The 13917-nt window shown below is 42.4% G+C and overlaps 1 protein-coding gene across 3 annotated transcripts in view; it reads right to left on the bottom strand.

Annotated features, from left to right (window-relative positions):
* MYOF (myoferlin) overlaps window positions 1-13917 on the bottom strand; it is a 79317-nt gene that overhangs the window by 15624 nt on the left and 49776 nt on the right. For all 3 annotated transcript variants that reach the window (XM_082224901.1, XM_082224903.1, XM_082224902.1), the window contains 11 exons: window positions 13439-13544; window positions 12684-12823; window positions 12336-12509; window positions 9615-9726; window positions 8771-8848; window positions 7810-7991; window positions 7553-7711; window positions 7337-7435; window positions 6219-6380; window positions 4150-4315; window positions 2712-2788 (listed from right to left, as the gene is read on the bottom strand). In XM_082224901.1, coding sequence (XP_082081027.1) covers window positions 2712-2788; window positions 4150-4315; window positions 6219-6380; window positions 7337-7435; window positions 7553-7711; window positions 7810-7991; window positions 8771-8848; window positions 9615-9726; window positions 12336-12509; window positions 12684-12823; window positions 13439-13544 — 1455 coding nt within the window. The remainder of the gene's footprint in view (window positions 1-2711; window positions 2789-4149; window positions 4316-6218; window positions 6381-7336; window positions 7436-7552; window positions 7712-7809; window positions 7992-8770; window positions 8849-9614; window positions 9727-12335; window positions 12510-12683; window positions 12824-13438; window positions 13545-13917) is intronic.

Here is a 13917-nt window from a genome sequence, read left to right on the forward strand (position 1 = left end):
TGGTTTACCATGATGTGAAAGCCAGTCTTTGTGCAATAAATGCTTTCCACACAATATTGTGCCCTCAGCACCTGGTAAAGCTCTGACCATTTGGCTATTGAAAGTTGTAGTTCCATGAATTATTCTATATTGGGGGTGGGGGGGGAGAGAAACTGTTTTTTTTTCTGGAGTAGAAAACTTGTCATCTCCAAATGTTGTTGGATTCCAACTTCCATCAGCCCAAGCCAGCATGGCCAATGTGAGAGACGATGGGAGTTTAGGTTCAGCAACATCTGGAGGGTCCCAGATTCCCCAGCCCTCCTTTAGAGCTTGAAACAGAGAGAAAGTACTGTGAAAATTAATATTTCGATTGGCATTCTAATGAAAGAGAGAGAAAACACACGCAAAATGAACCATTATTTTCTTGCTGCACTTTGTACAGCTACCACCACCACTTCTGCCCTGATATTTTGAAAATATAAACTTGATGATTCTGTGTAAGTCTGTAAAACAAATTCCCACAACAAACTACAATTATAACCTCTAGCTGTGAATGCCACTGATTATAGTATAGCCCATGAACACTCATTGTGTCCCCAAAACCAATAAGTTTGAGATTTTGGAGAAAACATCCATATAAAGATCAGAATCATCTACTGCAGGGGTCGGCAAGCTTACCGGACGATGGGCCAGTCCATGCTCCATCCATCGGAGGAGCGCCTGTGCGTGTGCGCACACGCTATTTCTGGCACACATCCAGGTCGGAGGAGCGCCTGTGCTCATGCACACAGGCACCATCAACTCGGAAGTTGGTCCCGTGCTGCGCTGTGCCATGCCGAGTGGGCGGTAGGGGCAGCAGGGGTCGCCATGGGCCGGATAGAGGAGCCCCATGGGCTGCTACCAGCCCATGGGCCTTAGGTTGCTGACCCCTGATCTGCTGCATGTGAAGATAAGAATTTTCCTTCAATATCCAACTTAACTTTTAAAAAATATTTTTATTATGTTTTATTTGTATATGATTCCATCTTATCGTCAACATCCAAATCTGCATCCTATGTGAATTGCTAATGTGAATGCAAGCTTTCCAGTTCCAAATGGAAATGCTGCTCTGCAAATGTCCAAATGTGAATGGAAATTTATTTTCTAAGTAATCATTCTGTTTTAAAACCTGAAACTTGGTTTTCTCCAAAACCTCCCTGCAAAAGATTCAAAGGAGGAATGAAAGTTCTGTGAACCAAAGCACCTAAGGCCCCAGGTGAATAGTGCGCGTGCGTTTTCTTCATACATACATGCACTGTTGTTGGAGAAGCCATTTTGCTGAGTGCTGTTGACATACCGCTTAAACACTAGAAATTGGAATGTAGTTTAGGAAAGTTCTACATCTGTTATTCTAGTCTGTTAACGGCATACTCTTTTTTAATGTTTGCTTCCCCAAGAAGCCTTTATTTTGTCTTACCTTTAAAATATCTCAAATAATTGAAGTCCTTATTTTATTGATATATTGATTTTTTTATTTTTTAAAAAAAAGTTTGCTAGGTTGATCTCTTCAGAACCTGAGAATACCACTTCTTCCTTTTCATTCAAAAGTGTAATCCTACAACCTCTTGGTAAAATGTGAAGTTATCAAGTAAAATATTACAAGCCACAGGCAGTATACAACCCTACAGTCCTTCCTTTCTCCAATCTTTCTTGATAGTGGTTAGTGAATGGTGACCTCTAATTATGACAGTCGAACAGGAAGACTTACTGATACAACGAACATATGTTATTATCTGCAAGGACATGGACCTCTGTGGTTTACTTTATCATCACTCAGTGTGTTTACAATAACACAATGTTTGCTCATCTAATTGGCTCTCTCATATGGTACAATTAAAGGGCAGCTATACTACATCAAAGACTAAATGAAACGGCAGTCAGCGAGGGAGAAGGGGCTTCTCAAAGCAAGACAAACACGGTTTTAAACAACCTGCAATTACACAGAAACAGATAAATCACAATTTTAAAGCTTTTGTATTAAATGATGAACTTCAAATATGTTCATCATGTGTTAGCACGCAAGCTAAAAAATGCATTAAGCATTAGCATTTGGACTCATATTTGCCTTTGATGAACAATCTTGCATATTAGTTAACTGGCAATACTCAGTTTACAGTAAAATAATATAGGAGTACGTATTGATGTTCAAAATTACTTTGAACTTGCTAAATGCAAATGTGCACTACATGCATCTAAGTTGAGCATTCATCTTGCCATGTAATTGAGGAAATAACAGGTAGGCCATGCAACTGACAGGTGTTTTGTTTAACAGCACCTGCATGAAAATGCTATTTGGGCTCCCTAAATTCAACCAAATCTAATTAATATTTTGGATTTTGAACCTCAAGGATTGCCAGTGAACAGGATAAGAGTTCAAACATTATTCATCAATTTATTCACTGAATAATTTAGAACAGCAAATATGTTCTAAAGCTGCTGGCAAACAATTCACAACCAGCATGAACATATACAAGTAAGAGATTTCCATTTACACAGATAAATAAAATAGTAAGACTGGAGAAATAACAAAGTATACTTCTACATATACTTCTACATTGTATTCCCAGAGCTCCCTCCAACTTTTACAGACACTTTGCCTGGTTAGGTTTGTGTCTGCTGAAGTTGTAGGCTAAAAAGCCAATGAACTGACCACAAAAATGGAAAGAACTGAACCTGCAAATTAAGGCGATTACCTGCGCTGCTAGTAAAGGTTGCCTGTCTTCTACTTCAATGATCACATCCCGCCGAGGTGCAGCTGACAGAAGAGTAACTGCAAATCAAACATTCCATGATGATAAGCAACTCATGGGGGGAAAAATCACACCTGTAAACTTTTTTTTAGTCATAATTCTAGCCTTTATTTTTTTCCAATTCCTCCTGCTATCTCTCTTTGTCTAGAAAAGTCTAGAGCCTGCACCAAATTGTCAGCTGCCTAGAGCTCAAACAAACATGTACACACAAAAATATTCTTGAATATATTGTACTTTTGTGTGGATTTTATTGTACACCACTTTGGGAGAAAATCTTGCCTAAAAAGCAGGGTAGTAAGTCAGGCTTTATGTTGGGGGGTGGGCAGAACCAAGTTATCTGTAACACAATTGGTCAGTTAGTTAAGTATTTTTATTTCTTTCCTTGATTAAAGGGGCAGTTGCTATGCCCATGTAGCCAACAAGGTCATTCCATTTGTACAACGGAATCCCCGCCCCCAAAAAATATGTTCTGAGAGGGGGAGAAGTTCTACTGCCCTACTGTGACAACTTTATTGGATACAACCCACAATAAAGATAGATGGGTTGCATCTAACTGTTAGTCATACGTAGGTCTTACTGAAATTAATGTAAAAAACCAGTAATGACTAACTTCAGCCCTGTTGATTTCAATGGGAATGTAACTAGCTTAGGTTTGAGCCAACCCGTTTGCTTTCCACCAGGGCGCTGAAAACTATTAACTCCATAACTCAGTGTGCAGAACAATTAAAAAGGTGGGACTGGGTCACAGCAGTACCAAGAGTGACATTGCAAAATCATTCAATAATATTCTTGCTGCTTTCTCAACTTTCTGTCATTATGTGTGAATACTAGGGATGGACTTATCAGTTTTCGTTTCAAGACTGTGACAGTTCTGCATGTGTTCATTCATAAGTATATCCTGTCCTGTTTCCACATTAATCTACATTTTTTTTAAAAAAATCCACACAATAACTTGTTTAAATACATATTTTCTCTCAAAACATGTATTCCCTCAAAGCACCCATTTCTAAATGCATTCCCCAACATGCAGAGAACTGCACCACAACATCTGAAGAAGTATAAAAACCAAAGGAAAACTGCATTCAGGTCTCTACACCGGTCCAGAAGATATTGGTACAGTCAATTTGTATCAAAATTCATGAATAATGTTTTCCTCAAGCATCCCTAGTGAATACTGGTTCTTTAAAAGCGATACTGCCAGGCGTGCTGAGTCAGTCTAACATCCATGGAAAAAGTTGCCTCTACAACATTCATAAACGAATGGGAGCTACAGAAAAGTCGGCGTACATTTACTTCAAGAGATTGCATGTTTCCTATGTTGTGTTGATTGTTAACAAACCTACATCCAATAAGAAAAATGCCATTATTATGGGAGCTCTACCTTTCATCTGTGGTGCAATGTCGGCTTTCGTCGCATAAGGATCACAGCGAAAACGCTCCAGTGCCCCAATGGTACATTGTCCCACGATAGGTTTACGGCCAAATTGCCTGTGGTCTATCACTTTAATAACTAGTGATGGCGTGTACAATTCCTCTTTGGGCAGCGACTAGTTCAAAACAATAAAACAGAACACAGTTCCTTAACTTAAAAAAATTACACACCTCACAGGATTCTTTTGCTTTCAAATGAGCTGTACAACCTGCCCTGATTCTGGCAACTCTTACATGTATGTAGGTCTGTACCAAAGCGGAATGTGGGTGGGCCAACTTTAAGAACAAAAGGGATGCCTGGATGGGGATGCTAAGCTTCCTCACACCCAAAACTTATTTCCATGCAAACTCTAACCCCTGAGTGCTTCCCTTTCAGTTGGGCTCCAGGACTGGATAATGGAATAGTTTCATTTTTTTTTTTACTTGAAGGCACCCACAAGAGAGAGCTTTATACACCCGTAGTATAACCTTGAATCTAGCTTGGGAGCAACTAACACCCAGTTTGTGAGTTTACGCCGCTGTATGTAAACAAGAACGGATGGGAAATCCACTGGGCAAAAAGTGAAGCATTCTTGCAGTAGGCATGAATGCACATGCACGGGCATGCAAGTGCTATCTGTGCTATGTGAGTTTCCCACCCTCTTACACAGCCCTTCCCTGGATGGGCATGCAAATATACACCCACATCTAACGTCAGTGCCACTGAGCATGGCCATCCATGTGCAACAACGGCTTCACACAGTGCTTCGCGGCACACAGGACTCTCTAGAAATATTTAAATTACCTCAAAGGTAATTTCCAGGGTGGATTCATTTACTCAATCAGAGCAGCCCCCCTTCATGAGGTTGGGTGATGCGTTTGCCTCAGGTGGCACTCCCAAAGAGGTGTCACATGGTTCTGCCACCCAGCTTTGCCACTGGTTTCCCTGGCCTCTAGGGACAGAGGGGGACTGGCAGCAAAGCCTGAGTCAGTAAGAGGGGATGTGTTTCACCATCCAGCTTTGCTGCCGGGCAGGGGGGGGGGAGAGATCTTCCCCGCTTGGTGGTGTGGTGGGGTTTTGCACTAGCATATCCTGAAGGAACGGATTCAAAGGCTCACTGGCAGGCAGGAGGGGGGACCCAGAAAGACTCTCCCCCCCATAGGCGCCGACTCCACGGGGCCTGAGGGGGCTCGAGCCCCCTCAAAAAAATTTGGGGGGGGGGCTCAGCCCCCCCAATAATCTCGGGCGCCCTTCCAGCAGAGCGCCGCCGCCGTCCCCCGCCTCCTCCCCACCTGCTCCCTCGCCAGCCAGCCAGCCAGCCGCGCGCCCTAGTCTGAGAGCCCCGGCCATCCCCCGCGAGATTAGGGAATCCCCGGGGGCGGGGGCTCCTGCCTCGCTGCTTCGTTTCAGCCCCCGCGAGAACAGGGGAATCCCGACTGGCCACACCTCCCAGCCAGCCAATCGGCTGGCTGGGGGGCGTGGCTTGCCCTATTTAGGGCCGGAGCCACTTTATTTGCATATTCATGAGCTTATTTATTATTCATGAGCTTTCTCGGGGCCCCCCAATATTTTTTATAAGTCCGCGTCCCTGCTCCCCCCTATCCATCCATCAGGGAAGACTCCTTATGGAATTATGTCAAAGAGAACAGCAACTACCAGATTTTTAGAGGACATCTGAAGGCAGCCCTGTTTAGGGAAGCTTTTAATGTTTGATGCATTACTGTATTTTAATATTTTGTTGGAAGCCGCCCAGAGTGGCTGGGGAGACCCAGCCAGATGGGCGGGGTATAAATATATTATTATTATTATTATTGTTGTTGTTGTTGTTGTTGTTGTTGTTATTGTTATTTATTTATTTATTTTTGCACTCCCATCGTGGGGATGACAGCAGGCTGTTTAGCCTCAGGTGCCAAAACGCCTCAGGCCACCTGATATCCACTGCTATTGCTCTAATATGAGCATACGAATTCAAATCCCCCCCTTTACCAGCACCACAAGTGTGCTACAGATCTTCAATAAAAGAGAATTCAGCACCATACCACTGTCATGCAGAGAACAGATCCAGGAAAATTTGGTGTCTTCTTCAGGTTTTTAATCACAACCGATTCTATCATTTCACCTCCACACTCTATAATGAGACTAGGGGAAGTAACAGAAGCCATTTGGTAGCTTTTCATGTTGCGCAGTCCCCAGGCAAGGATCTGTTTCAAACAAAAAACAAAGCAAACACCATCAACGTTGCTAAAGGAAAACATGCTCTGTTGCCTGGGCCTCCAACCTTATCAGACCTGGGAGCACACTTAGAAACCCGAGAAGCAGTCATGAGACCACCTCAAAAGAGTTCAATGATTAAATCTCCATTTTTTGCCACTCATCTAAACCACAAGTTACAGATTTATATCACTGGGAATGTTCTCAGCTGCATGCACTTACACAGAGCTTGGTGCATACAGTGCTTAAACAAGCCATGCTTTATGGCATATTGTCACATCTGCTTGTGACCACCATATAGAACTCACACCTGCCCAATGTAAGGAAATGGGGGGCAGAACTCATCCCCTCCCATTTGTATAATGAACAGTGTGCTGGGGCTGGGTTCAAGGAAGTAGAGGACCCACAATGGTAAGACTACATTGTTTATTAATTCAAATACAATGTATAAATGTCAGCATTTATGCAACACTTTTTGTAAGCACTCAGTGTCCATCACTCATGGGACTGCATTGCAGCCCTGTAAGATAAGCTCGTACTGTCATACCCACATCATATATGCAGGGCTGAGAGACATTTACTAATCGAAGGCTAAGTTCATGACTTTGATTACATTTGGACAAGGAACTTCCTAACTCATTTCTCAAGCATTCCATTGGCTACACATCTGGTGACAGTTTACCATGAACAGACCTTTATCTGTTGCCATCAACCTGGGATAGAAGCTTGCACAAATAAAGCCTAGTCCCCAAAAACATTCTGAACACTTTAATGCTTCTTGATCCAAAACAGCACCTGTTGTTTCCACACAGCCTTATGAATATCTCAGGTTTTGCCACGGCTAGCACCTGGCCTTATACATGCAGGTATCTATGAATTATAGTGAATCTTATTAAGCGCATGGCCCTGTGCATCATTGTCTATTTTCAAGTAACAACAACAATACCTCAATAGCAGTCCGTTGAACCACGGGTCTGATTCCTTGTGGCACCATATAAAGGTTTGATGCTTTTTTTGAAGGAAGAATGGGAAGGTTGGTTCCACCCTGCTCAAAGATACAAAGAAAAGGGTTTCTTAATGCATATAAAGCCTAAGTCATACAGAGCAATCATCTCGTCACGGTGGCTTTAAGTCTGAAATCAATATATTTGTTTTCTGTTACCTTTTCACTCAGCAAAAGCTCAGCTGCTAAAAGCACATCTCCACAAGCTTTGCCCCCATTCATAACTGGATACCAGAGAAGTTTCGGACTGATGTCAATATCTGGGTTGAGCTTGACCATAGGACAGCAAGAGGTTCTTCCAAGGAACTCATCTTTGCCCTGCAAAAATGGACGAATCCAAAATGGTGAATTTGTAACCATCTGCTGTCATTATATAATCAAGAGGAAATCTGGATAAAAGCTGATATGATACCTACCACTTGGTCACTGTCAAAGAGTTCAACAACCACATGAGGAGGGTTTTGTTCTACCGTGTAGGGATCTCCATAGATTTCAATTTCATCAAATATGACAGTTTGATCCCATGTTGGGTTCAATGTTGACCTGATGGTTTCGGTTGTTTTGCTTCGGTGAAGGAATGAAACATGAGCATACGGATCTAACAAACCACAGGAGAACAGATATGGGTATAGTGATCCATTTTAAAAGACTGACTTTTACATTCCCATTCTCTCTTTCTTCTATAATTGGCAAACAAAAGTTGATCTGACAAGCTGGGTGTCTGCCAACCCCCACTGTAGATATGATACACTTAGACAATCCAATATAAATTACTCCTGTGCATGGTAACCATTCTTTAATACCTTTGTATCTAAGGTACAACACCTAAGGACACATGAACAAGAGAGTCATTGCACCTGCAACTTAAACAGTACATCCCACAAACTGAACACACAGATCTGACATGAGTCTAAAACGTAGTTATTTATGGCCTTATTATGAAGCAGAGGTGAATGATTAAAGAGCTCTAGGCCTCCTGTTAGAAAGACTTTTAAACCATCAGGGCCTCTGAAGAAGGTACCTGATTATGGGTATTAGCATTTCCTGTTTAAATTGTCATTACCCAGTGCCCAGAGCAATGTAAAATGTTAGATGGAGGCCATCCTCACTGACCTCTTAACAAGGGATCTAATTTCATTTAACTTTTTTTGGCCGTTAATAAGAAAAGGTGTTAAATACATTCTTTGAAGAGACAGGTTTTCAGAGGGTTAAGGGAGAAAAAATGGGATTGGGGAGTGGACATGAAAAAAAAATCAAGAGAAACTCCCAAAGCCTTGAACATTTCAATCTAACTGCTGCAGAAAAAAAAGAATGGACTTGCTTTGGCAGACAAATGTGTCCTTTGGATTTAATAGATCCCCACCTCAGCCTAAGTACCTGAAAAGCTGTCTTTATCCAAAGCTATTAGATTTCTTGCTTGATAGATATAACATCGAAGGTGGTAACTGTAGACTCCTTAAGAAAAAGAAAAAGAAGCTAAATCAGAAGGCTGTAAATGAAATAGCAACTTCACCTTTTCAGCTCTAAACTTCAGCATCTCTGCTTCTTCCCACCACTTGACTCTTGGTGTGCTTTCCATGGCCATTCCCCCACCCCCCCACCCTGCCTGATTTTAGTGGTCCACAAACTTCATTCAAGTGGTTGTAGATGAGAGATAACATATCCAATGCATTAAAACATTGATTTTTAAATGCGTTTTTTATTATTTCTTTAATTTCCTATATACTGCATTGTTTTTCATTTGTTCACTGGAATTTGAATAGTAATGCAATGAAATACAACATATAAGAAATTAAGGAAGCAGTAGAATTAAAAATCATCCAGCTCCTAGGACAGCACATTACAATTGCTACAACACAGAGAAAAATCATGAAGTGGTTTGCCAAGACCCTCAGCAATTTTCAAGGGGTCCTTAGGGAAAAGGTGTCTGAGAATCACTGGCTTAGCCTATTGTGCAGCCAAAATCATGGTTAAGGTATCTGCTTCTTCACCACATTTTGTAGCCAAGGTTTGTCCAGGTTTGTTACAGGTTGTGGTTAAGGACGAGAGATCCATGGAGAGGCAAAAATAGTTCTTAATATTTTGATCACACAGAGAAAGCTGTATCAGATGAGGAAAAGGGCAAGGCCTTTAGAAAACTAGCCATGCAGCCACAACAAAAAGTCTTGCAGCACCTTAAAGAAATATACAGTCTCAAATCAGGAATTTCACATGAACTTACTGTCAAAGTTGCAAGAGATTATAGGAGTGCTTGCACCGAATATGCGTGTTGCTGCTGCCTCTTTGGTCTTCTCAGAAGATTTTTCTCCCTCATCAATGCTTGTATCTGCTCCCTAAGATTATATGCATATTATTATTGTTTCTCATTTATAAAACTTGAACGAAAAGCTCAGTTATTGATTCAGATATTCCCGGAAGGAAATGTAGTTGCTGTTTTAAAAAGTACACTAATATTTATTCACTATTGTGGGTTCAAAAGAGTAATGTCAGGACCCTAAACCAGTCACACCCAGAACACTTCAAAGAAAGGGAGAGACTGAAATTCACTTCTACAGGCAATTGATTATCATAGATAGTAAAAATAAGCAGCTTCTATTCCTTGATCCCTTCCACCACTCCTGGGTCAATGCTGTTAGACAAAAGTTCATCAAAAGACTGCATGAAGAGATGAAAAGTTAAGCCTCATGTTTAACTCCACATATAGTTTGGGAGGAAGAAGACTGAGAGAAGACAGCTTGGGATGATCGTAAGTATTTGTACTTTAAAAAGTAAAAAAACAGGATTCTGGAGGCCCTGCTTTATGCTGAACTTTCTATATTGCTATTACAAGCTGCTGGATAAAAGCTTTAGTTGATTTAATTGCCTTCACATAATCCAGCATTTTGCCAGGACGCGGGTGGCGCTGTGGGTGGCGCAGGTGGCGCCTAGGACTTGCCGATCAGAAGGTCGGCGGTTCGAATCCCCACGACGGGGTGAGCTCCCGTTGCTCTGTCCCTGCTCCTGCCAACCTAGCAGTTCGAAAGCACGTCAAAGTGCAAGTAGATAAATAGGTACCACTCCGGCGGGAAGGTAAATGGCATTTCCGTGCGCTGCTCTGGTTTGCCAGAAGTGGCTTAGTCATGCTGGCCACATGACCCGGAAGCTGTACGCCGGCTCCCTCGGCCAATAAAGCAAGATGAGTGCCGCAACCCTAGGGTTGGTCATGACTGGACCTAATGGTCAGGGGTCCCTTTACCTTTTTAATCCAGCATTTTACAGCCTCTCCTTATACATTGCTTTCAATTATTCCATCAGGTATGGTTATATATATATACTTCAAACTCTGTCACATTCCTTTTTCTCTCTACAGCAGACAGACTCATCTACAGCATTTTGGCATTCTGCTGAAAACTCTCCCACACAGTCTTAGTCGCCGTCAAGTACTACTTAGAATGCAGGAATATAGAAATGTGCGTCATGAAGTCAGACCATTGATTTATCTAACTCAGGGCTTAGCCATCCCTTTCACCCTGCTCTTTCCAAGCACAGGCCTGTCAGTTTAGGTTTTCCACGGACTGCTGTTTGCTCTGTTTGAGCTTTAAAGGGGTGGTTTTTGTGGCGCACTCGGACATGGGGCTCTAAATCACGGACCGTGCCTGGAAAGAGCAGAGGAAAGGAAAGTGTGGATAAGCCCTCAGGGTTACCTACGCTGAGAGCTCATCCAGACTTGCACTTGTCCCGTGCCTAGAAAGTACGAGTCTGAGAAGTTTTCTGCTTATGAACAGTTTTGCCCTTACTCCATCACTTCCCCCAAAAAACTCACTCTTTAGCAACAAGTTGGAGCAAACATCAATCCAGAGAGAACACAATTGACATTTGCTTGAATTCAGTGGTAAAGATGGGGTTTTCCCAGGGGAAAGTGGCAGGGCAAGGGCAATTCTGGGTGAGCCCTAACTGACACTGACTCTCCATGATTTCCAAAGGGGTCTCTTCCAGCCCTACCAGCCAAGGATTGAACCCAGACCCTTCTGTTTGAAAAGCAGGTGTTCTACCACTGAGCTACAGCCCATTCCACTTGATGATTCTCATTTAACTTTGAGATAATAATTAATGCTGAAGTTACCGTATTTTTCGCTCTATAACATAGTTTTTAGAGGAGGAAAACAAGAAAAAAAATATTCTAAACGAAACAGTGGATATATGATTTTTGTGGTTCATGCTGTGGCCACAGACATGTGATCTGACAGTGAGTTTGGAGTAGCCCAATGCAAAAATCCTGAGGATCCATGTGGATCCATGCTTTGTAACCATGTTTTTGCACCACTGCGGCCCCAGGCAACAGTGGGTGTGTGATTTTTTTGGTGCAAGATGTAGCCATGGACATGCTATGTGATCTGATGGTGAATTTGGGGTGACCCAATGCAAAAATCCTGAGGATCCATGTGGATCCGTGCTTTGCAACCACGTTTTAATTGGGGAAGGAAGGAAAAGCACTCAAGGGACAAGGAACACGCGTGGGGTGTGTGGAGAAGGATGCTGCTAATAATGCAGAAGAGGGGTTTAAGGGGAGAAGAAGCACGTGTGGGGAGAAGAAGCACGTGTGGGGTGGGTGGAGAAGGATGCTGCTAATAATGAAGAAGAGGGGTATAAGGGGAGAAGGCTCCTCTCCCCTCCTGCTTTGTTCCTTTAAAGAAGCAGGCTCTCTGTCCCTCTCTCCTCCCCACTCCGCGGCTCTTCTCCCGCTTTGCTGTTTCAAAGCGAGCCACGGAGGAGGGAAGGAAGGGGAACCATGGATCCTCTGCTCACGACTGCAGCAGATCCCCTCTGCCACCCGCAGTCATTCGCTCCATAACACGCACAGACATTTCCCCTTACTTTCTAGGAGGAAAAAAGTGAGTGTTATGGTGCAAAAAATACGGTAAGTGGCATGAACAAGCCAGCAAGTTAAGTTCCTCTTTCTTACAAGAGCTCCTTCAAGCTTAAAGATGGCTGATGAACCACATGTGTCAGAAGGAATCATTTCTCTCCTCCACCGCCTGCGGCGGAAAGTGTCGGAACTGCGCTGCTTCCAGTGAAATTTCCATCCAATCAGTGATGCAAATTCCCATCCTTCTTGATCTTCATAGGGTGTGGTTGCCTAGAAGACAATTGCAAAAACTCAATCCACAATGGCCAGAATGTAGGGTTAATGACAAACTCTGTAATCAATGCATGCCTTATTTTCTGATACACCATTATTTTTCTAAATAAACATGCACAACGTTCTAGCAAATGCCAATGTTTGGTTGCAATTTATATTTAGCCATTTTACCCTTGATGAAACTGTTTGGTTTGGATCTTTTCTGCGTCTTCGAACCAGCCTTCTTCTTCTATGCGTATGATACATTTTCTCTGCTGCAACCCAAGACTTGGGCTTATCGTCAGGGGGAATGGTAATTCCATATTCCCAAGCTAAAATAACACAGATAAAATATACACTGGTTACCATAACAGGATTCTGACTCAGCGACCAATATGGTAGCTGATTTATCGAATTCGTAGCTCTGACAATCCAAACCACACTAATTCACTACCCCTAATTATTCAAATAACTTATTGTACCATGTAGTTCCTTGGTGTAATTCTATGAAAAAAATCACCATTTACCCCAATTTTTCAGTTCATCTGTGTCTTGTACATTTCCTAGAAGTTATACTGTTTTTCTAAATATTTTGATTAGACTAAAAATCACACCCAAACTAATGTAACTTATTTCTTTGGGGTACAGTGGTGTACATACTGAATAAGCAAAACCAAATGTGTATTGATGCCCAAAAAGCTGTTTGTGAATGCCTATGGGTCACACTGCAGGACTTCTGATGTGTCCCCAATAGCTGGCACTTCACCCCATGCCATCTTGCCAACTCTCCTCCAATTTAAACAGATTTTGCCATGCAGCATGTAGAGGTCTGCATTTCGAGGAACAGAAGTTCAAAGAACAATTTGGAATGCAGAAACAGTTGCCTGGTGCTAGCCCACAGATTAAGAATCCGACACGAGAGGCATTCTGTTCATTCTAACCCTTACCTTTTTCATCCACTGCTCGGTTTATATCGTATATCCAAGCATCATCCTCCCACATCCAGCCTGGAGGACAGGTTATTTCACCTGGTGGTGGTGCTTTTTCTCCATTCTTTGAAACAGAAAAGGCAACACACGCTTACACACTCCAAGATAGTCATACTTAAAAAGTAGCAATGACTACACACAACACACATCTAAACTTAATAGGATTTCACACACACACACAAAAATCAAAACAAAATTTTGGACAACCTTTAGGACTTAAATCTAGTCCACAAAAACTGGTGTGGGGATAAATATAAATGGTACAAGACGTTTTGTTGTTTTGGACGTTTTGTTGTTGACCCTCAAAAGTAGCCTTGTTGTTTTTACTCTAGGCCTGCACAACTTGGGGCCCACCAAGCCAAATGCCGCACACCAGCCATGAATTTTGGACTGTTGGGTGCTGGCAATGTCTGTTATTCCAATCCCAGGCATGAATC

The sequence above is a fragment of the Podarcis vaucheri genome, assembly GCF_965113315.1.
Source record: "Podarcis vaucheri genome assembly, chromosome: 5".
NCBI lineage: Eukaryota > Metazoa > Chordata > Lepidosauria > Squamata > Lacertidae > Podarcis > Podarcis vaucheri.